The sequence below is a fragment of the Sciurus carolinensis genome, chromosome 4, assembly GCF_902686445.1.
Source record: "Sciurus carolinensis chromosome 4, mSciCar1.2, whole genome shotgun sequence".
Lineage (NCBI taxonomy): Eukaryota > Metazoa > Chordata > Mammalia > Rodentia > Sciuridae > Sciurus > Sciurus carolinensis.
This window is the reverse complement of record NC_062216.1, coordinates 2,857,662-2,879,503: the sequence shown is the minus strand read 5'-3', so window position 1 is coordinate 2,879,503 and position 21,842 is coordinate 2,857,662. Positions and strand designations below refer to the sequence as shown.

General features: G+C 48.6%; 1 protein-coding gene across 1 annotated transcript in view; it reads left to right on the top strand.

Moving 5' to 3' along the window:
• Nucleotides 1–21,842, top strand: part of Csmd1 (CUB and Sushi multiple domains 1) — a 1,673,782-nt gene that overhangs the window by 840,359 nt on the left and 811,581 nt on the right. The window contains exon 5 of the mRNA XM_047550875.1: nt 9,181–9,388. Within this exon, the coding sequence (XP_047406831.1) occupies nt 9,181–9,388 (208 nt within the window). The remainder of the gene's footprint in view (nt 1–9,180; nt 9,389–21,842) is intronic.

Sequence of the window (21,842 nt, the reverse complement as noted above, 5' to 3'; positions counted from 1 at the left end):
TATTTGAGGGTACGAGGCTGGGTAACGGAGTCCCAGGAGACCAGGGCTTCTTGTAGTGACTGTAATAAACAGGGATGAGGATAAGCAAGGGTGATTTCCCGAGAGTCTCAGGAGTAAACAAGGTGAGTCGTGAGGGCAGGACCAAGGTGGGCTGTCCATGTCTTGAGCCCCTTTCATCCCAGTCTCAAGAGGAGAGGAATCCTGGGGAAGGTGGCTGCATACTGACCACCAGCTTCCAGTGGAGGCCTGTGAAGGGACATCTTACCCAAAGCAGCAAATATTTAAAATATCTGCTCAAAAGATATTTTATTTAGTCAATATAAAGTGACCACCATGTGCCAAATTGAAATAGGTAACAATGGCTATTTTCATTGAGGGGTTCATGTTTTCACTGTTATAAGCTTTTTACAATTATTAATTCACTTAACTGTCACAACAACCCAAGGATGGATGCCATTGTATTTCTGTTTTCTATAGAAAACCAAACTGAGGCACACAGAAAGTAACAGCTTTCCATGAGAGCCACCAACCTAAGTGTCAAACTTTGATTCAAACCCAGACAGGCTGATTTTCGAGTTTTTGCTGGTACACTCACTTTAGGGGAAGAATGTTAAATAATATCTCCTGGTATTACAATTTGAACATTATATTGAATATATGTATTTCTGACTTCTTTCCCTGATATCTTCCCTGCGGTTGCTAAAATTGACCTGAGACTGTGCATCTAATTATATACCCTGCATTTTATAAATTTAGAGCTATAACTTAGAAATTCACTGAAGCAATATTGTGGGTGCTTGGTAAACACATTGGATGATCATACATATGGACACATCCTGCCTTATTTAATGATTTCTCTGTCGTTGTGTATGTGGGTGGTTTCAATTTTTCATGACAGATATGGAAAAGTTATGTTTCTAAATAATGTTTTATTCTGTATTTTGAATTATGTCTGTAAGATGAATTCCTAGCAAAACTTATGCTCAGGCAAGGAATGTATTTTAAAGTTGAGAATAGAACTTTTTAAAAGTTTGAAATTCCTCGAGGGGAAGTACAAATCAGTGCACTTTGATTTCTGCTTATGTTTAGAATTATGCTCCCCACTTACAGAACTCAGCAGCTTCAAATACATCTTTTATTAAAAATCTTATCTTCTTCTTGGATTAACTCAAAGGCATCCAGACTTCTTGTAGCTGTTACAACCTTTTCTTCAAATGCAAGATTTTATCAAAATCCAACGTGGGAAGCACTTTCAGAAACAGTGTCGTGAGAGCGGCCTCTGGTGAGGGAGCCCAGCCACAACCCAGACTGGCCTGCTGCCTACTGCGGCCAGCTCTTCCCCGTGGAAATCCTGGGAGCAGCTTTAGATACCAAGCAAAGTGATTTGCTATCGACATCCATCATTCATGTAGAAATATCCGTCAATATAACTTCCTCCTCTCCAAGAACATGGGAGGTCCTCCCACCTTCCAATTCAATGTCTTTCTTCCAGGGCTGGGCAGTTTCCATTGTAGAGGTCTTTCACCTCCTTAATTAGACTTATTCCCAAGTTTTATTTTTAAGGTTATTGTGCATGGGATAGATTTCTTGATTTCTTTCTCAGCAGATTCATTATTAGAGTACAGGAAAGCTGTTGGTTTATGAATGTTGAGCATGTATCTTGCTCATTTGCTGAATTCATTCTTCAGCTCTAGAATTCTTCTGGGGTCTTCTAGATATAAGATCATGTCATCAGCAGAGATAACCTGATTCTTTCCCTGTTTGTATCCCTTTAATTTCCTTCTCTTGCCTGCTTGCTCTGGATAGGGTTTCCCATGATGAATAGGCGTGTTGAGAGAGAGCATCCTTGTCTTCTTCCTGATTTTACAGGAAACGCTTTCAGTTTTTCTCCATGAACTGTGATGTTGGCTTCAGGTCTGTCACATGTAGCCTTTACAATATTGAGGTCAGTTCCTTCTACCCTTAGTTTCTCCAGTGCTTTAACATGAGTGGGTGCTGGATTTTATGAAAGACCCTTTGCACATCTGTTGCGATAATCATGATTTTTATCTTTAACTCTATTTAAGTGGTGAATTACATGTATTGATTTGCATATGTTGAACCAACTTTGTGTCCCTGGCATGAAACCCTCTTTATCATCATGTACTATCATCTTGATATGCTTTTGCATGAGGTTTACTAATATTTCATTAAGAACTTTTATATCTATGTTCATCAGGGATATTGGTCTATAGTGTTCCTTCCTCCGTGTGTGTTTATCTGGTTTTGGTTTCAGGGTTATACTGGCTTCATTAAATGTATTAGGAATGTTTCTGGAATATCATGGAATAATTTGAACAAGACGGGTGTTAGTTCTTCTTTAAAAGTATGGTAGAACTCAACTGAGAATCCATCTGGTTCTGGATTTTTCTTTGTTGAAAGTCTTTTAATTGCTGTTTCAATTTTATTGCTTGGTATTGATCTGTTTACATTTTCAGTATCCTTATGGTTCAATTTGGTTGAACCAAATAGGCCACAGGTGTCTAGAAATTTGTTAATATATTCTAGACTTTCTAGCTTATTGGAATATCAATTTTCAACATAGTTTCTGAAATCCTTTGTTTCTTATCTTCTAGATTTTCTAGTTTATTAGAGTGTAATTTTCAACAGAGTTTCTATCAATCCTTTGTTTCAGAATTGTCTGTGATAATGTATCTTTTTTCATCACTAATTGTGTTTAACATTGCTGAAACAACAGTAATAAAAAACTACCCTAAAATTTTTTTGGAAGAATAAGAAACCCAGAAATAGTCAAAAAAATTCTAAGCAAGAAGAATTTTACTGGAGGCATCACAATCCTCAATCTCAAATGTACTACAGAACTATAGTAACAAAAATAATATGGTGTTGACACCAAAACAGACTTGAAGACCAATGGAATGGAAGACACTGAACAAACCCACAAACTTACACTCATCTAATAATTGACAAAGGTACCCAAAATAAATGTCGGAGAAAAGACAGTTTTTTAAATAAATGGTGCTTAGAAAAGTGGATATTCACGTTTCAAAGAACAAAACTAGATTCCTATGTCCCTCCCTGCATGTAAGTCAAATCAAAATGGATCAAAGAACCAGGAACCAGACCAGAATCTTTGTGTGTGCTAGACAAAAACACAGGACCAACACTCCATCCTATTGGTGCAGGCAGTTGCTTTTCCAGGGTGATTTAGTTCCTTTCAGGAGTATTTGTGTATACTTTATTTAATGCAAGCTTCTAAGTTTTCATTAGATGGTTAACAATGGAACTCTAAATAACTCTTTCTGTTTTCCTGAGACTTTCTCATAATTATTTTTGTTTATGTGTGGCTGTGGACCAATTTGTTTTCTGTCTGCTCTGACTTTATCTCCTGAATCTCCCTTCTCCCATGATGAGTGTATAAAACCACAGACAGTAAGCTCTGCTACTTGCGGCTGGGCTACCTGTCAAAACCAGCACCACAAAGCAAACACTCAAAACACAAGCCTCCATGGGTCACTCAACCATCAGTTTCTTCTTAATGATTTTTTCTGGACAAAATATAATATCACCAAGAGAATTGCTGTGTTACTTATAGACTGTTCTCGTTTTAAACGTCACACTTGAGCAAGCACCTTTCTGTGGTGGGATTAGCTGCTTCCCTACTTCTGTTCTAGATGGGGTATGATGTGGGACATGCCCAGCCCCAGGGGTGGTCCTTTTCAGGGTAAAGTGACTGAACGGGGCTTGATGTGGCTGACTATAGGGTCTGCACGACATTGAGTGAAGGGAAGAGTGAAGGGGAAAGGAAGCTGTGCCCCAGGCTGCCTCCTGGAGATGGGCTATGGGACACAGCGCCTTGGGTCACCTGTTCTACACTGGCCAGCACTCAGAAGAGGCCATGCTAGGAGGTGAGCCCTGGCTGAGGTGGGCCAGGGGCGACTTCTGCAGAGACCTGGAGGTGCTGGGGGAAGCCTGGTGGGCAGGAGGGCAGGTGCAGAGGTCAGGGAGCAGGGTGGGTGGCTGGACCAGCCAGGCCAAGCCAGGAGCAGAGCGGACTGGCTGCAGGACCAGCCAGGCCTCCTCGGGGCGGGAGCGCCAGCTGTACTCTGAAGGTGGTGTGGGCGTTAGCAGTTGGGAACAGAATGTGCTAAGCTTCAAGCTACGTTTTTAAAGGGTCGCTTTAGCCGATCTGTGGGGAAGGGATTGTAGAGGAAAGTGAAAGACCAGTTACCCCTGGTCTGCCTACGCACCTGTGTGTCCTTACCATACCTGCACGTGTGCCGCGTATGTGTGGACACCATGGTGACTGTGCATGCAGGGAAGGCCATCCGCCATCTGTCCAGCGGGTGAGCCCAGCGGACACTCATGAGAGGGGTACACAGGCGGGAAAGGCATGCACCGCGTGACCCCCATGTGGAGTCCAAAGCAGTCCAAGTTCTAGAAGCGGAGAGGACAGTGGGTGCTGGAGCTCTGGGCCTGGGAAGGAGCACCCAGCAGAGAGCCTGGGCTGGGCTATGAGGCGGCAGCGCCGGGGGCCGGCGCACCGCGCAGGGGCCGTGGTCCAGGACCCGCACCGTGAGCTCGCGCCCGCACCATGAACTCGCGCCCGCCCCGGGGCCCGTCTCTCCAGCGTTCCCGTCCGCGCTGGCCCACCTGCGGCCTTGCGAGGTGACACACCCGATGGAGCACACAAGCGCAGGAGGCTGTGTGAGGTGTCGCCCATGCAGGCACACACACCTGATCTTGCGAGGTGGTGCACCTGGCCATCAGCAGGTGGGCAGCCGGATGAGACCTTGCCTGGAGCAGACCTCTCCAGGGGCCCACTGAGAGAGCCAGCCGAGGCTGCTCGGCAGTGGGTCCCGGGCCTCGGCCCCTGCTGCCTGTCAGCCCTGGCTCCCACCACCACAGCTCAGAGGCCCTGCAGGAGAGCTGAGTGCAGGCTTCGGGTGCTGTCTGAGCAGGTCAGGTTCCCAGGGAAGCCTGCCGCTGCGGCTGCACTGTGCCGTGTCCACGCCCAGTCCAGGGCTGGCCGTGGGGCTCTGAGTTACCACCGGTGCTCAGCATGCAGGCCAGGGCTCCACCCCCAGACCAGTGGCAGGAGAGGGGAGGTACACACATGCATATATGTACATACACACATACATGTATAGATACACACAGATCCATATCACAATGTCACCTTACGTATGTACGACATTTTTGTCAATTAGAGCTCAGTAAAACTGAGAATGAGATCAATTTCTTCATCTTAAACACAGCCCCGTGTGTACATGTGCACTCTGAAGCTTGCGACTAGTGTTAAGCAGTGTTTGGCAAAGGTCTGTGGCCTTGATTTCCCTAAGTCCAGGTTATCATCCCTAGAAGTAAAACTCATGTGGAACTGTTTAGTGACATATTTGTGTTTGATATTGTATTTATAGATAATTAGAAGTAAAGTGTTTACAACAACATGTTTTGCATTCTTTCTAGTTTTTCTATAAAAGGCCAGCCTGCTTGTGAAATTAATCTCAGAAATTATAAACATTTCAATCTGAAAATATAATGTCATATAAAAATTTTAATGTATATCTACCACACATTTTTTTTTATCAAAATGATAATCCTAGGGTTAGAGATATGCTAAATAAAAGTAACTACCATTAAGCTAATATAACTGTACAGATGTTTATGTCTTCCAAAAGAGAAAGTAGTGTAGCTTAGAGAATTTTATAGCTATTTCCAAGATAAGTTCATTTACCTAGGTTTGATTTTATGAAAAACAATTGAGTAATGTGTACCAAATAGAACATTTTCAAATATTGTTACGTTTACTTTAATTCCTTCAAATTGCTTGATGCAAATGGATTAAGGGAAGACACCAGTATGTCATCCCTATGCCTTAACAAATTTAAATGAGCCAAGTATCTGGTCATCAATTGCTCATCTTGGCTCAAAGAGCAGTGCGCCACCTTTGGGCAGGACTTCTCTGCCTCCTGCTCACAGGCTCTGGCTGAAGGGACCCCGTGGGAGGGGAGGAACCTCAGGAAACGCGGACCCTCCGGGTTCTGCAGGCTGCCCAGGCGCCACAGCCGTGGGAATTTTGCTCAGTCCTGGGTGGGGCAGGGTGCTGTGGAGCCTGCTGTGCAGCTGAGGACAGCACCTTCAGCTAAGCCTGTGGCCAGCATGTCAGTGCTACCCGGGTTCAGGGCCTGGACCGTCCACGCTCATTATGTCATTAACTTTACTGTTTCAGTGGACACATAAAAGTGTAAACATTGTACATGTTGGGGGGCTACCATGTGATGTTGTCATACCCGTGTGCAGTGTTTGATGCTTAGATTGGGTCAAACACATTTATCTGCTCAAATTTTTATCATTGCTCTTTGGTGAAAGCATTTAAGCCCTTCCTTCAGATTTTTTAAATACTCAGGGTGGTATCCGTATCTTCAGCTGTCCTACTATGCAGGAACCACCAGAGTGGCTTGCTCCTGTCCCACCATAACTCAGTGCCCTCTGCTCAGCTGTCCCTCCCCTGCGCACTCCCTGAACCCTCTCTCCCACTAGTGCCCCTTCCCAGCTACTGGTAACAACCATCCTTCTCTTGACTTCTGGGGATCAACATTTTCAGATTTCACTTATGAATGAGACCATGCGGTAGGTGTCAGAGAGCCTAGATTATTTCACCTAGATTATTTCACTCAGCATAATCGTCTCTGGTTCCATCCATGTTGTCACAGATGACAGTTTCATTATTTTTGATGGCTAAGTAGTATTCCATTGAACACATACATATTCCCACCAGGAGCAGGAGCAGAGTATCTGTCTACCAGATTCTACCCTCCATGGGTGTTGACTGCTCATGAGCACTGAGTCCCAGTGCTCTGGTGGGCCTGGTGCTGCAGACATGGGGAGAGGCCTCAGGGAGAGGCGTGGGCAGGTATGCACCACAGGGCAGATGACGATTGTACACTGAATGGGGGCCCTTAGAACACGCTCTACTGTGGAGATGGCAGGCTTCCATTTCTGCTCAGCAAAGACTTGATCACTTGGTGATATTTTGGAGGAATGCAATATACCTCATTAGCCAAAGACAAGTTCACAGCTGAATATGATTTCAAAAATCAATGAATTCAAGTAAAATAATGTAAAATATATTTTAAAAACTGTATTGTATTACTTGTGTTAACTTACAGATCTGCCTAAATCTAAAAATGAAGCAATTTATTTAAGAAATATTGTGTTCATCAGAAAGAGTATGTAACCCTTCCTCAAATTCAGTTCTATGTGTAGATGTGTGAACTGCTCCAGTTAGAAAACAAAAACCTTTGCAAAGCGAGTGAGGAAATCAAGAATCAGGAAATTCTGTCCTACACGTATTTGCAGCACCATTGGTTTCTAGGCAGTCGGGGTCTGTGCCAAGGAGAGCTTCCTGTGCCTAAGCTTTTGGCCCAGTGAGGGTCACGGAACATGTTTGTGCATTTGTTTTATATGATTAATACTCAGAGAAGTTGGCAATCAGATTACCTTATCTTTTTTAGTTTTTAGTATTTTGTGTTACTCACTACTGTACCAGGGCTTCTCTGTCTTGGACCCTCATCTCCCTTTACATTTTACTTTAGGATGAGGTTTCCTAAGTTGCTGAGGCTGACCTTGAACTTGAGTCCTCCGCCTCCTTCTCCAGAGCTGCTGAGACTCCAGGCCTGCACCACGCCACTCGGGTCCATCAGATTATCTTAATGGTGTTCTGCATATTTCATGCCCCAACTATAGAGAGAATGTCAATACCTGCCATACATTCAGCCTGCTGTCATTCTTACCATAACTCACTTAAAAATATTCTATGGGTGTTAAAATCTCTATCAAAGGAAACAATCGTGCCTGTAGGTTTGGGAGAAATGTATTTTTCTCTCTGCCAACTTTCGTTTTTATTTTCTCTTCTCTCTTCTCTATGTCATCTACTTCTCTCCCAAGAAATCCGCCACGGACTTGTGCCACTGGGCTGCTCTTTCACGGGGTTCTGTCCCACCCCACATCAGCAGGGTGCTTTGTCTCTGGTCCTCTGAGTGCTCAGTCTTCAAGGGAAGTCCAGCAAAGATACCCATCCTACCACCCAAGCTCCTTGGATTCAGAGGGTCCAAGTGCTTTATGGGAAGTGGCCAGGAGAGTACTTAGCTCAACAGTGCTCATTTTAAGATGGAAGGAAGATGACTGGGTGGGAGGCGAGGCCCTCGGTGGGGGATCTGAGCAGGACCTCAGGTTCCCGTGGGAAGCTGCCGTGGACTGTCTGGACTCAGTGCTGTGCACTGCTTGCCAAGTGATGTGATATTGGCTCTCTGGTTGAGATACTGAGATGTTTTTCTAGAAGAATCCAGTTAGGCTTCTTATTGCACACACTCCTGTTCTATGTTTCTACTATACTCTAACATAAATTAGTCCACATCAAAGCCTTTTAGATCATAAACCAGGCTTCAGCTCGAAGTTTACCATTGCAAAACTTTAGAATGCATCGACATCAGTACTTTTCCCTGCTAAAACGTTTTAAAGGGGTTTGTTTGCCAACAGGTTGAATTATAAAGCAATTATACAGCCTTAGATAATACATCTCATCATCCAAGAATAGTATTGAATTCTGAAACCGTTATATCCATTCATCAAGGACATTTTATTTCCTTCCATAATAGAAGTGTTACCAGTTGTTTGGCATCTGTTCTTGCACTGACATGACCTGACTTTGCGACCATAGAATGAAATCAGAGGAAGAGTAAAGTCTAGGTATTCAGGAATAGGATAGTGGGTGTTCATAGTGCGCCATATGTATAAGTGGCGCATTCATGCATGAAAAATGATAGAACTGCAGAGAAATGTAAGATATACAATTAACTAATCAACGTGATCCTGTGCACCCCATCTCCCTATGAAGGTATTCATATTTAAGTTCCAAAGATTACAGAACACGGAGCTCCCCACTCTGGTTCTCAAATGTGTCTCACCCTCATCCCAACCCAGGGAGTCCCGTTTTCTGCTCTTGCACAAGGTGATGTTCGTCAGGACTGTCAGTGGAACTGGGCTGGAAGAGGTCCCTGTTCAGATCCCCCTCACTTGGGCTGAGGCCGGCTGCCACTGACGGAGGCGGGTTTCGCAGAGGTGCGCCCTGTGACGCACCCTGAGCAGTGGTGTTCTCTCTCTGCCCTGTGCCTGCAGCTGAAGGAGCCTGCGGGGGAACTTTGAGGGGGACGAGCAGCTCCATCTCCAGCCCCCACTTCCCCTCGGAGTACGGGAACAACGCAGACTGCACCTGGACCATCCTGGCCGAGCCGGGGGACACCATCGCGCTGGTCTTCACAGACTTCCAGCTGGAGGAGGGGTACGATTTCCTGGAGATCAGCGGGACAGAGGCGCCGTCCATATGGTAAGTCCTGACGGCATCCGCCCGGAGCGTGGTAGGCTCGGGCAGCTGCTTTGATTGGACAGGCGCTGGTCACCTTTGCTGTTTGATGGCTAAAACGTCTCCTTCACTGTGTCATCTCCTTTAAAAGTGCCTGAGATGTTTCTGGGTGGATATGGAGAGGTAGCAAAGCTGCTGGTGACTGGACTCACTGTGTTCGTCTTTCTTTGCCTTCAAAGCCACTCAGATGGCCCAGCGGGGGGACCAAGGCAGGTGAGGGTTTGGTCTGGAACAGATTCCGTGTGAACAGATACTCTAGACCGTGGAGTGTCTTGCTTCCTGTGACAAAGCGGTAGCAGCTCATCAAGGAGGCAGTTTCCTCCATGGACATGGGGTGCCGGTCAGGGTACCACCTCTGAGGAGGACCTATGGCCGCCGGAGACTCAGGCAAACCACGTTAATGTGAATGCTAACCTAGGAAAGGTATCCGGTCGCCGGCAATGGATCAGCCCTCCGGTGAGTGCGGGAGTGAGAGGCCTAGCCAGCTGCCGTGTGTTTGGGTGCTGTGGCGGCGTCTGGGCCGCTGTGGCTGCTCACGGGGGCAGCTCCCTGCAGCAGAGCACTTGCTGGGAGTGGAAGGGTCTGACGGTGTGTTTCAGTTTTAAGTTCTGCATCACTTTAAGACTGCTCTGGTCATCCACTCCAGGTGGTGGACTGTGAGCGACCTGGGGGTGATTGTATCGAGACCTCAGCCGGACACGGGCAAGGTCGTCTTCCAGGCATAGGTAGATGAAAGAGGCACTGCACACGTTCCTGGGCTCGCACGTTCATTTCAGCACAGAGATTCGGGGATACAGATGCCAAACATGGAGCAGGCTGTAAATAAGACAGCCCATTTTAAACCAGTTATTGAAATTGAGTTGAGTTTTACTCAATTTTCCAAAACTAAAGAACAAAGTAGAGATTCTGTATTCATGGATAAATCCTTTCTTCCTTGAGTTTATTGTAGTTATGTTAAATATTATTCCAATAAGAGACAGAAAAAATTCAAATAGGCCTCTGTGATACTTGTCTTACATTTTCTTCAGCTGGAATGATACTTTCAGAGCAGTAAGGATTTGCCCATTTGTTTATCTTACACAAATTTTAACTTTAAACACTCAAGCATTTGTTGCGCTTGTTACCATTTTGCAGTGTTCAGTAGCAGTTAGTAGAAACACACACTGAGCCAGGAGCCCTGGGCCACCTAGATTCTATCCTGGTGTCTGCCGTGGACAATCCTGTGCCTTTGTTCAAGGCAGGAGCTGTGTAAAAAATCATCTTTCTAAAACTCATTAATGCAACACCCCTCAAGTGCCTCACGTCTGCTGGTCATTGTGAGAGAGTCAGGTGACCCATTACTTTGTTTTTTTTCAAATAATAACTGAAGTAGAACATATACGATGACTAATGCTCAGAAATTTCATGGTTCACCTGAAGAACTGTGACGATTTCTAGAGAGATCAGGTGTTGACGACGGCCTTGCTGCGTGAGTTGCAGAGGCATAAGGAAGTGAGAGTCCCCGTCGGCTTTTGCCAAGCAAGCTTGGTTGAGTGAGGAGGGAACCCCAGGACGCAGACAGACGTCACGCTCAGTGTCTGAGATGAAACTGCGATGCCCAGGCTGGCTGCCTGGGGCGTGAACCAGGAGCCCATGAAGGCCCTGCCCTTGCTGGTTCACTCACGGGAGAATGACTTCTGAGTCAGCGAAGCCCCACCACCGGGTTTGTTTTTGCTCAGATGGAAACCAGGAGCCGGAGGGCGTGGCTGTGCTTGGTTCTGCCATCTCCTCCTTGGTCCTGTGAGTCCCCTCTTCTCTGCTGGCTCTGCCTCCACTCCTGACGTGCATCCCTGAATGACCGCATGGTAGGTGCAGGGAGAGATCATGGTCGGGGTGAGCTGAAGCGGGTTCTGCCTGCAGTGTCAGGAGACCCCGTGGGCCAGGAGCAGTGACAGCGGTCAGTGAAGGGGAGTGTGGCCTGTCAGACCGTGGGCATGGCTGCTGTCTTCTCCTGCCTGCTTTCTGTCTGGAGGACACTTTCCAGCTCCCTGGACTCTGTGCAGGTCTTCTCCAGAGAGCCTGTGGGAAGGTCCTCAGTAGGCCCTCCGACCCCGCCTGCTCTCTGCTCTGACGTTCTGCTGGTGGTCGGCCTAACGATTCCCTTTGAATGGCAAACCTGGGCTCCTACATGAGTTCCTAGTGACCCCAGTTTTCCTGTCCGCTGGGTGCAGAAGCCTGCAGGCTGCCCTCCTTGTTATGACTCCTACTGCTTCCGTCTGCTGTCTTGGGAGAAGACACTGAGAAGCACAGAGGGCCGGAGATGGCAAGGTGCTGGTGTGGAGAACCTGGCTCCAGCCATGTTTCTGGCCTCTGTAGCTCAGTCCTCTTCTGCATAGTCCAGGTCTGGTGTGTGTCCCTCTCAGGGCAGGATGGTCTCTTCAGCCTTGGACAGGTTGGCACGGGGTGACTGGAAAACTGAGGAACAGCGGCGCTCACTTGATACCTCTCAGCAAGGCAGTGAGGCCAGACTCACTTGATACCCCTCAGAGAGGGAGTGAGGCCAAGATGTCACTTGATACCTCTCAGTCAGTCAGTGAGGACAGGATGTCACTTGATACTTCTTAGAGAGGCAGTGAGGCCAGACTCACTTGATACCTCTCAGAGAGGCAGTGAGGCCAAGATGTCACTTGATACCTCTCAGAGAGGCAGTGAGCCCGGCTGTCCAGCGCTTGTGCTTGTCCACTTGACTTTTTGGTGACATCAGTGCTTGCCATAGTCTTCACATTGCTTTACAGGGGACAGCCTCTAGGGGGCGCTCATGGTATGATTGCTTTTCAATGGAGGCTAAGCAGGAAAAGATGACTTTCCTACAAAACCAACCGTCAAGACCTGTAGGGGCACATTTGAAATAAAAAGCAGCACCGTTTGGAGCACCTTTTCAAGATTCAGACAAACGCACGTAATATGGCTTATCTTAAAGAAACGGTTATTTTACCAAGATTTCAGTGATAGTCTCTGAAATATTCAGTGGTTCAAATTGGCATAATTTAAAGAAGTACCCATCCTGAAACTGCAAGAAAAGTATGAAGAAGCACCGTGGGTGGGTGCGACCCTTCTCCAGCAAGGTCACCTTGTGGAGACGCCAGGGTGGTGTGAACGGCAGGTGGAGTGAGAGGTCACACGTGCAGTTTTCCAATAATCTGTTTTTAAAAGACAACAAGGGCACTCTACAAAGAAGCTACTTGGAAAATTGTTTAGAACAGTAATAGGATTAGCTTTATTTTTGTTAAATGTAGAATGAAGTTACCAATTCAGCTATGTTTTGTCAGTTGCCATGGCTACAGTGAGGCAGGCTAAATGCGGCAGATGATGTCATGTGCCAGAGTCATCTGCGTGTTCAGTGTGGAGCCCTGAGTGATGGAAACCTAGTCACCTCTGGGTGTATTGATCAGACTGTTTTTTTTTTTTTTTTTTTTTTTTTTTTTTTAACTAATCAGATTTTATTTCTATACAGGTTGGCTTCCTGTCAATAGTATAACAAAAGCTGGTATTTCTAATTCAATTTGTGACCAGGTCTAGTAATTATGGTTCTTTCCTGCAATTAAAAGACATGTAGCAGCAAAGCTATCCAAGCACTCTTTTGGTTTGCTGTTCTTTTTTTTTTTCCTTCCTGAAGTAAATTGATGGTGTAGCTTATAGCTGGTAACTCTAGAAATATCAAGAAGAATGAAAATTGATTTTATTTCTGAGTTAGCCTACTATGGCTTCTAAATTAAGACAGGATGGTTTAAGGGCTTAGGGCTGTATTGTCTTGGCAGGAAACAAGCGAGGGAACATTCGCTCCTTTAAAATATGCACTTCTGTGACAAGAACGAATATGTCCACCCTCTGTGACCGGAGCATAGGCAAGGGACACAGGAAGGGAAAGAGGAAGAGTAAACGCATTTGAAAAGGGTCCTGAACACACTTGAGGCATCGGCCTCCAGTCATCCAGACAGAGTGCAATGCCTTAGCCTTCGATCCCAGGCCTTGCTGAGCAGGCCCCAGAGCCTCTCCTCGGGCCTCACCCTGCATCCCCTCAACAGGCCCCGGAGCCTCTCCTCGGGCCTCACCCTGCATCCCCCCAACAGTCCCCGGAGCCTCTCCTCGGGCCTCACCCTGCATCCCCCCAACAGTCCCCGGAGCCTCTCCTCGGGCCTCACCCTGCATCCCCTCAACAGGCCCCGGAGCCTCTCCTCGGGCCTCACCCTGCATCCCCTCAACAGTCCCCGGAGCCTCTCCTCGGGCCTCACCCTGCGTCCCCTCAACAGTCCCCGGAGCCTCTCCTCGGGCCTCACCCTGCGTCCCCTCAACAGTCCCCGGAGCCCCTCCTTCATACTGGGTGCTTGTATTCCCATTCGATGGGACCCAGCAGCCTCCCCCTCAAGCCTCCTCATCCTGTGTCCCCCTTCAGCCTGACTGCATGGGTCCATTTTCGTGTCCACACAGTACCTGCCTCTGCCCTGTGCTTCTGTTCAACTGTAGCCCTGGGTCCAGGAGTTGACTGAATTAGCTCGGCCTTAGAGGAACACTAGGCGACTGAACCCTGGGTGTAGAGGAGAGGAAAGAGGTTGTAGAATCTCCTTCCTGCAAAGCGTCCGTCTCTCGAGGGATCTGGAAGTCCTGCCTTGTCCCTCAGGAGGAAGACTTTCTGGGATTTTTCGAGACTGAAGTTTTCTTGCACTGGCCTGTGCCACCCCTCTATTTGCCTTGCTGGACTGGGCACAGTTCACTTAACGGGACCGAAGGGCTTGGTATCTGCACTTTATTTTGTCCCCATTGACCTGACGGTTTCCCTGTTAAAGCTGTGTAATCGGAGGCTAGCTGAGGCCAAAGCCAAGCTTCAGAGGAGCTGGCGAGGCTGGGTGAGTCTCAAGAAGGGCCGGTCCCCACCTTCAACCGTGCTGCCAAGCGTCCCCAGTTGGCAGCGGGCATGGAGTCCACTTCCTTTCTGACGAGGGAGGTTGCGGAGGCGCACTGTGAGAGGCAGACTCCTTTAAACCCTTCCTTCCATCAGCTGCACCGGGTCCAGCACTTTCAGCTGCTTACCGTGAACTTAATGGAGGATGGCGGCCCTCACACAAGCAGGGCAAGGCTGGCCCTCAGCCTAGCGTGTTCATGGCCACAGTGTGACTGCTGACCAGCAGGCCGCTGCCCGTGCAGGCTCCCGCTGACCTGTGAGGCCCCTTTCTCTTCCCGAGTGCAGGGGTCCATCCAGAGACCTAAGTGGCCTCTAGTTCCTCTTGGCCTCTCCTGAGCTGTCTCTGTTGGCAGCGTTGCTTTGTCTCTGACCTTGACCTACCTCATGTCAGCATCTCAATCTTGCTGTTTTTTTGAAAAGAAAGAATTAGTAACAACACTCAGAAATCTGGAGGAGCCCATATAGCAGCATCCTAATACCATCTACTGAAGGCACTAGGTTTGCTTTACAGTTTCTGGTATAGATTTGAGTTTAGGAATCTTACTCCACCAGCCGACTGCTAAGTATACACCGCAGCATTTTTCTTTATGGAAGTGACCGAGCATGAGCTAGAAACCAATGTTATGTAGATGCACACAAGTGCATCAGCTTTTCCTCTTCTTTAGACTCTGCACCCTTGCTAGACATCTAAGGACAGTAAATACATTATTGTCACTTTGTCCTAAACTCTTCTTTTAACCAAAATATAATTTTCTCAAGAGTTTTGAGAGGTAATATCCACCAAGGATTTGCTAAGTCTCAGGCAAGTGTAAGTAATATCCACTGCCCTTGGAGACTGTTCTGTACACTCCCCAGGGGAGAAAAATGGGCCTCAAAGAGGTGAAGTTTGGCCCACCACGGCTGAAAGGGGCAGAGAGGCTTTGAGCAGAGGACTGTTCTCCTGCACCTCCTCCTGCAAGACCCCAGAGCTCAGCAGACAATGAAGGGAAGTACTTTCCAGAAAGGGAGGCCTCCACCTGGTGGGTGTCCCTGCCCGCACCCTTCACGGGACTCCCACAGTGGAGCAGATTTCCAGCATCCACCCCACACAGCAGCTTCCAGGGGATGCTTCAGCCACTGAGCAGTGAATGCCTCCTGGCTGTGAAGCTGTACCCACCGGCGATCTTACCAACCACCCCTGAAATGCACCCTCTGTGTAGCAGCACTGAGGTCCAGCTGGAGGGCAGAGCAGGCAGCAGCCCAGGTCACTGCCAGGTACGCAGGGCGGGCTTCTTGTCCTCAGGTCTCCTGCCTGTGCGCGGTGCGCCTCATCTGGGCGCAGGGAGACTCAGTCCGCGCTGAGTCATCCGCAGTCTGCATGGAGCCCGGCTCTCGATGTCTTCACAAATGCCTGAGATACGGTAGCCGTTCATCTTAGATATCCACAGGCTTAATAAGATGGGGGAGTTAAAAATGGAGACCTTAAATGGTATTTGGACCGTAGGAGTCTACGTCATTTGTTGGGTGGTGGGTGCCATGAATAAAATGCAAGGTATCCTGGCATGCCCTAAAAATGGTCAGAATGAGGGTAGCAAAGGAAAACGTGGTATCCCTGGCCCTGAGTTGGGATGCATGGGAAAGACGGTCATCCCCAGGAGAGCCAGAGTCCTGGTCAGTGCTGCCGGGAGGCAGGTGCAGGACCTGCACCTGCTGTGATTGCTCATTCGCCTTGTGATACTCCTGCCACTTACCCTCGTCTTGTTGAGAAATACATTGTCTATAAATCATTTATGTTGCAGGAAATAAAAAAAAAATCCCCTCTTATGAATTGGAATTCACAATACCCATCTTTGGTTGGCATATCTCTGTCATTCTATGTGTGGTCCTTCATCCATAAAATAACATAAAACGCAATTAAATTAACACTGTCGAATAAATTGGCCTGCTCAAAACACACTGCCTCTTAAAAGGTGTATTGACCAACTGCACATCAGCCAGTCTCAGGTACGGGTCTCTAACCCATTTATTCTCAAAATCAGCCAGGCTGTCGCTCATGATGTTCCTATTGTACATGTTGGTATCTTATTATGAAGTTTATCTCTAAGCCCTGATATCTCATTTCTCTTTCTTCTGAAAGTCTTCGCCATTTCGTGGAGGACTGGTTAGGAGAAGAAGGTCATTGTGCATTTTCCCACCTGGGTTCCTGGCTGGTGGCACAGGCCTGGAGCCCCGACAGGCCCTGGCCGCGGATGATGGCCTCAAACACCGAGGCCTCCTGTCTCCCCACTGTGCTAGATCAAACGCCTCGGTTCTTCTGACTTGAGTCTCTTTAGGGAGCTGTGCAGCCAGTTCTTAATAAATACATATTGTGTATCAGGAAGATTTTCATCTTAACGAATTACAGATTTCAGAATAGATGGCACTGCGAAACCCTTTGCCCCTTCTATGGTCTGGACAAGAGAACTGCACTCCCAGTCTATCAGGGGACAGGTCCCAGGACACTCAGCTGACTGGACAAGAGGGGGTTTTCAGACTTGGTTCCGGAACTGTTCTGCTGTAGTACAAGGCGCTTCTCGCCCTCCTGGCTCTGCCAGGTGACCCTCCGTCTTCCCTCCCTCCACCTGGGGCAGTAGCTGAGCCACACTGCCGACTCAGACCTGCGGTGGGTCGGACTTGGGCTCCAGCCCTGGGTGTGCACCTGAGAGGCTGCCCAGATGCCTTCTGCCACACAGGTGGCGGTGAGGGTCAGGGTGCGGCGGGGCAGGGACGCAGGCGAGGCCCTCGGCACCGGCCTGCACCCAGCCACGGGCTTGTCACTCTGAGCAGCAGCAGACAGCAGTACAGACCTCTGCCCGGAACACACAGCCATCCTGGGAAGAAACACTAGGAAATTGTTTTGAACTGGCATTTAGTTTCAAAAGTCTGTGTTTGGCAAGTAACCTTTAAATGTTTTGAATTATATAAACATTCCTACTTGTAGGCTGGGCTTTTTTCTCTTTCTTTCTTTCCCGTTTTTTTTTTTTTTTTTTTTTCTTTTTTCTTTTTTTGAGACAGGGTCTCACTGCCTTGCTGAGTCTGGCCTCGAATTGGTGATCCTCCTTTCTCATCCTCTAGTCACTGAGATCACAGCATGTGCCACTCTGCCCTGTTAGGCTGGACTTTCAAAGCATGTTTTATTTCACCTACGCACTTGTGTGACGATATGAAGCGTAGGGTTCATACCACTTTAAAAGTGAAAACCTAAATGCTGGATTTCGTTTTGGGGCCATGTAATTGAGCATAGTAAATAATTTTTATATTAAAAGATATTGTCAGCTACACCACAGCTTCGTGAATAAAATCCAGAGTGACTTACAAGCTTAGCTCATTATATTATGGAAAGCATGACACTTAGTACAAGGCAAATGCAGGATTTATTCCAAAGAGTACACGGTGCCCCTCAGCGTCCATAGGCGTTGGGGCCCAGGGTCCTGCAAACACCAAGATCCCAGAAGCTCAAGTTCCTCGTATGAAATGGCTTTGAGATTTCACATACCCTGTGACCCTCCACCTGTGTACTTTAAATCAGCTTGAGATCTGTGCTTATGATACGTAATTCAGGCAAAAGCTGCAATCATTGTATACAGCATTTGTAAAACCCTATATGTGTTCCGTGTAGGTAGTTTTTTCTTCTGAGTGTCCCTGGCCTGTGGTGTTTTTGGTCTGCGATGCGTGGACACAGAGGGCTGACCACATTTGTCTACTTACTGTGTACCTCAACCCTGAGCCTGTGTGGGACCACCTGGGACTTTTCTTCAAATGCAGCATGTGACCCTGTGGTTCTGGAGTGGGTCCTGAGATGTCCTCTGACCAGCGTCCAGGGGATGAGGGTGCTCCTGTGCTCTGGACCAGGCTTGGCCCAGAGAGGGGCTAGAAGGCCTTTGGGTAGCAGTGATAATTGACAGTAGTAGGACTAAAACCATTAGTAGTTACTAATAAGTTCAAGTTTCCTTGAAAAGTGAATACCATTTCAGTAATTATGCTTTTCAGAATTTACATGAACTTTTTGGTCTTCATTTAGAAATATCTCCTAACGTTATCAGTGAGCTGCTGGGCATAATGGAGCTGTTCCAGAAAGATCCGGTGTGTTCAGTTCCAAATGTGGCCTTCACAGGGTGGCCTGGGTCTCACTGCTCAGAGATTCTGATTTAATCAGCCGCGCCAGCTCCAGACGGGGGCAGACACGGAGGATGAGAGGAAGAGTGGAGAGGGAAAGAAGCGATCACAGCGTCCTCCCCAGAGCTGAGCCGCATGAGCTGGTCCCCGCCACTGATGGCTGTGTGAAGCAAACACCATCCTGAGAGCTCTTTCCAAGACAGGGAGTCGAGAAGTCAGACGAGGGCCTTGGCCACAGGTTCTCCGTGCTGTGGAAGGCTGACCATTGGGTGGGACCCGAAAGGCCAGGTAGAAGCTGCGGCGAGTGGACTTGTCCATGAGACAGTTCACTCTGGGCAGGGTGTGGACTGCGGTCTGGGCCTGTGGGTGTGATACACTGGGCTGCTGCCTGGTATAGCCACTGCCCGAGCTGGGCCCTGCCACTCAGTCCGTTTGCACTTGGTGGTGGCCGATGCCCACTTGTGGCTTCTCCTCTCCGTGTTCCTGATCCGATTTCTCTGTTGGGTTGGCCTCTCTTCTGTCTTGTCAGCGAAGTCCTTTCCTCGCACCTCAGTTGGGGTTGTAAAAAGAGTCCTGGTCCCGGGTTGGAGCTGCGCCCCTCCCCTTGTGGCTGACCTTTAGTTAGGTAAAAACTCCAGGGTCTGGACTTTCCATCCATAAAATCAGGCTGATGAGACTTTTCTTCCTGGGTGAAGATTAGAAGAGAGTTGAGAGAACGCCTTTACGCCAGGTGTGGAGATGGCCGCAGACGGTGTCCCTGAGTCGTCAACAGGTCTGCAGTGAAGGTGGCACACCGGCAGCGCAGGTGCCAAGATGCCAGCAGCGTTCAGAGGTGGGTGGATAAACTCCCTGTGAGGTGGTCACAGAATATTTCACCCCAAAAATAGGGATTGGACTAATCCCTGAGGTGGAACCCACACAGGCGGGGAAAGTGCGTGTGGGTGCTCCGGGCTGGCACGCGTGGAATGAAGAGAGCGGGTGTGGGAAGACACAAGCCGTGCCACCCTGGCCTGAGAGGAAGCAGCTCCCGGCGGGACAGGACAGTGAAATAGCCGGGACAGTTAGGAGGCAGGCTCTGGAAGGACGTTCACATACCGACATTTGTTCTCGAGAACGAGTGCCTCACATCTCCTGGCGTAAACCAAGCAGGGCTTCGGGAAAACGAGGGTGCTTCAGGATGTTGGGGGCACTGTGGAAGGTAGCCAGCTGTTCCCACGAGCAGGACGTGCAGCCTGGCCCTGGTGAGCACTGCCAGGGGGGAAGGGGAAGCTCCCACCTGGACATGGGCCTCAGGTCGCAGTGACCATGCAGAGAGGGTTCAGCTTTGTCCCTGCACTGGGTGCCTGCCGAGCCTTCAGGGGTCCGGGACCTTGGCTGGAGGGTGAGACTGGGGAAGCCTGTGCGTGCTGGGGTGGGTCTCAGAACCAGGGCCCTGCCAGAGGCTAGGGGAGAGCCACCCAGAAAACCTGGATGCTGCTGGCTTGCGGGAGGGGTGTTACAAAGCTCTTCTTTACCCTTTAAACTAGTCCCGTCCCTGCCGTCACAGGGCACGGCACAGACGGTGGGTAGTGGAAGGCTCTGTGGTGCTCCTAGCACAGTGGATCCGACCCCAACTGAGGCTCCTGCCCTTGACTTCCCAGATCCCTTGATTTTGGAGTGGGTCTAGGTGTAAGGATGTGGGAAAACAATCAGAATTTCTAGGATGAGCTGAAGGGAGGGGAGTCTGACCTCCTCTGGAATTGAACCATAACAAGAAGAACTGTCAGGCTAAAGTTAAACAAAAAAAAAGTTTAATTTATGCAAAGTGATTTAAAATGTCCATTGCCAGAGAGCATAAGTTGAGAAAGAAAAAGTATTTGATGGTCACACAAACCCTGCACGGGGTCTCAGGGAGAGGCAGTGACGGGTTCCCGGAGGCCATGAGGAGAATCCCGAGACAGACCTGGGGTGCTACGTCTGGTGTAGAGCAAGGTCATGTCCATGCAGTGGGACTGCGGTCACACACAAGGAGAAGCCCACGTGACAACAGTCTGCAGCACATGTAAGTGCTGTGGCATCTGTAAGGAGACAGCAGCAGTGAGTCCAAGCTGTGAAGAGTGCCAGTGAGGAGGTAGGTGTGTGCTCACTCTCCAGGGAAGGAGGAAGAGAGCGGACCGCAGCCCTGAGGAACAGAGGCAGAACGCATGCCTGAAAATAGTTTATCCTCAGCAAATGGTGACATGGCGACTTGGGCGGTTTAATTTATCAAAGTCCCACTTTGTGCTGTGCTGGTGGGACAAGGGCCTGCTTGTCTTGTGGTTGCTTGTGCCTGATTTGCAGAGAGCCTGCCCCACGTGGTCAGGGTGTGCAAGCTGGGTCTGGTGGTTGGCTGGGCTGAGTTGTCTGGACCTGTGCGCTCTAAAGCTGCCACTGCTGTCCATCAGAAGGCGCCAGCAGCCCTGTGGGAAATCCAGCCGTAGGCATCCCTGGGGAGGAGGGAAGAAGAGAGTGACATTATATTAGGTAGAGGGAGAGGAGGGAGAGGGAGGGGAATGAGTGCAATCAACACTGTGACCGCAGCTTAGAAACAGCATGTGATGCGAAGAGCAGAGTTAAGAACACAGAAAAGACAGAGACCGAGAGGGATTGTGGTCAGCCAAGGCCCAGCATCCCTGGGGTTTCTCTTCAGCTTGCACACACCTGCTGTCCTGGTGGCTCGACCCCTACACAGATGAGGTACAGTGTTGGGGGGAGCATCTAGATACTGGAGGCCATTTACACTGCTAGAGATTCCAGGGAGAGGAGCCAGCGACCTCTATGTTGGACCCTGCTCCACCTAAGCGTAGTAGGCCATGTTGGACTTCTCACCCTTTGAGACCCATTTCTTTGTCTGCAAAGTGATTATAATGAAACCAAGTTTTCAAGGCAGTGGTGAGAAGGAGGCAGGGGTGCTGACGGCCTCTGGGGTCTTTGCAGGGTAGAGTGGCGTGTGTTAGTGTTGTTACCCATGAGCCTCAGCTGTTGTCCTCTCTCCATCCTCCCTCCCCAGCTCCTCCCTCGTCCAGCGTCTTTCAGACATCCCCTGCTTCCACAGCCTCTCCTGAGCTTCTCAGATGTCCCAGCTTCTTTGTTGGGTCTGGTCAATCTGGACACACCTTGCCACAAATAAGTTATGTGGTCTTACAGTCGTTTTCTCCTCAGCAGTGTTACTTTTTGTAAAATTTTTAAGATTTTATTTGTTTTAATTAGTTCTACATGACAGTAGAATGCATTTTGATAAATCATACATAAATGGAGTGCACTCTCTCATCTTTCTGATTGTACATATTGTAGGATCACCGGGGTCATGCAGTCATACATGTACAC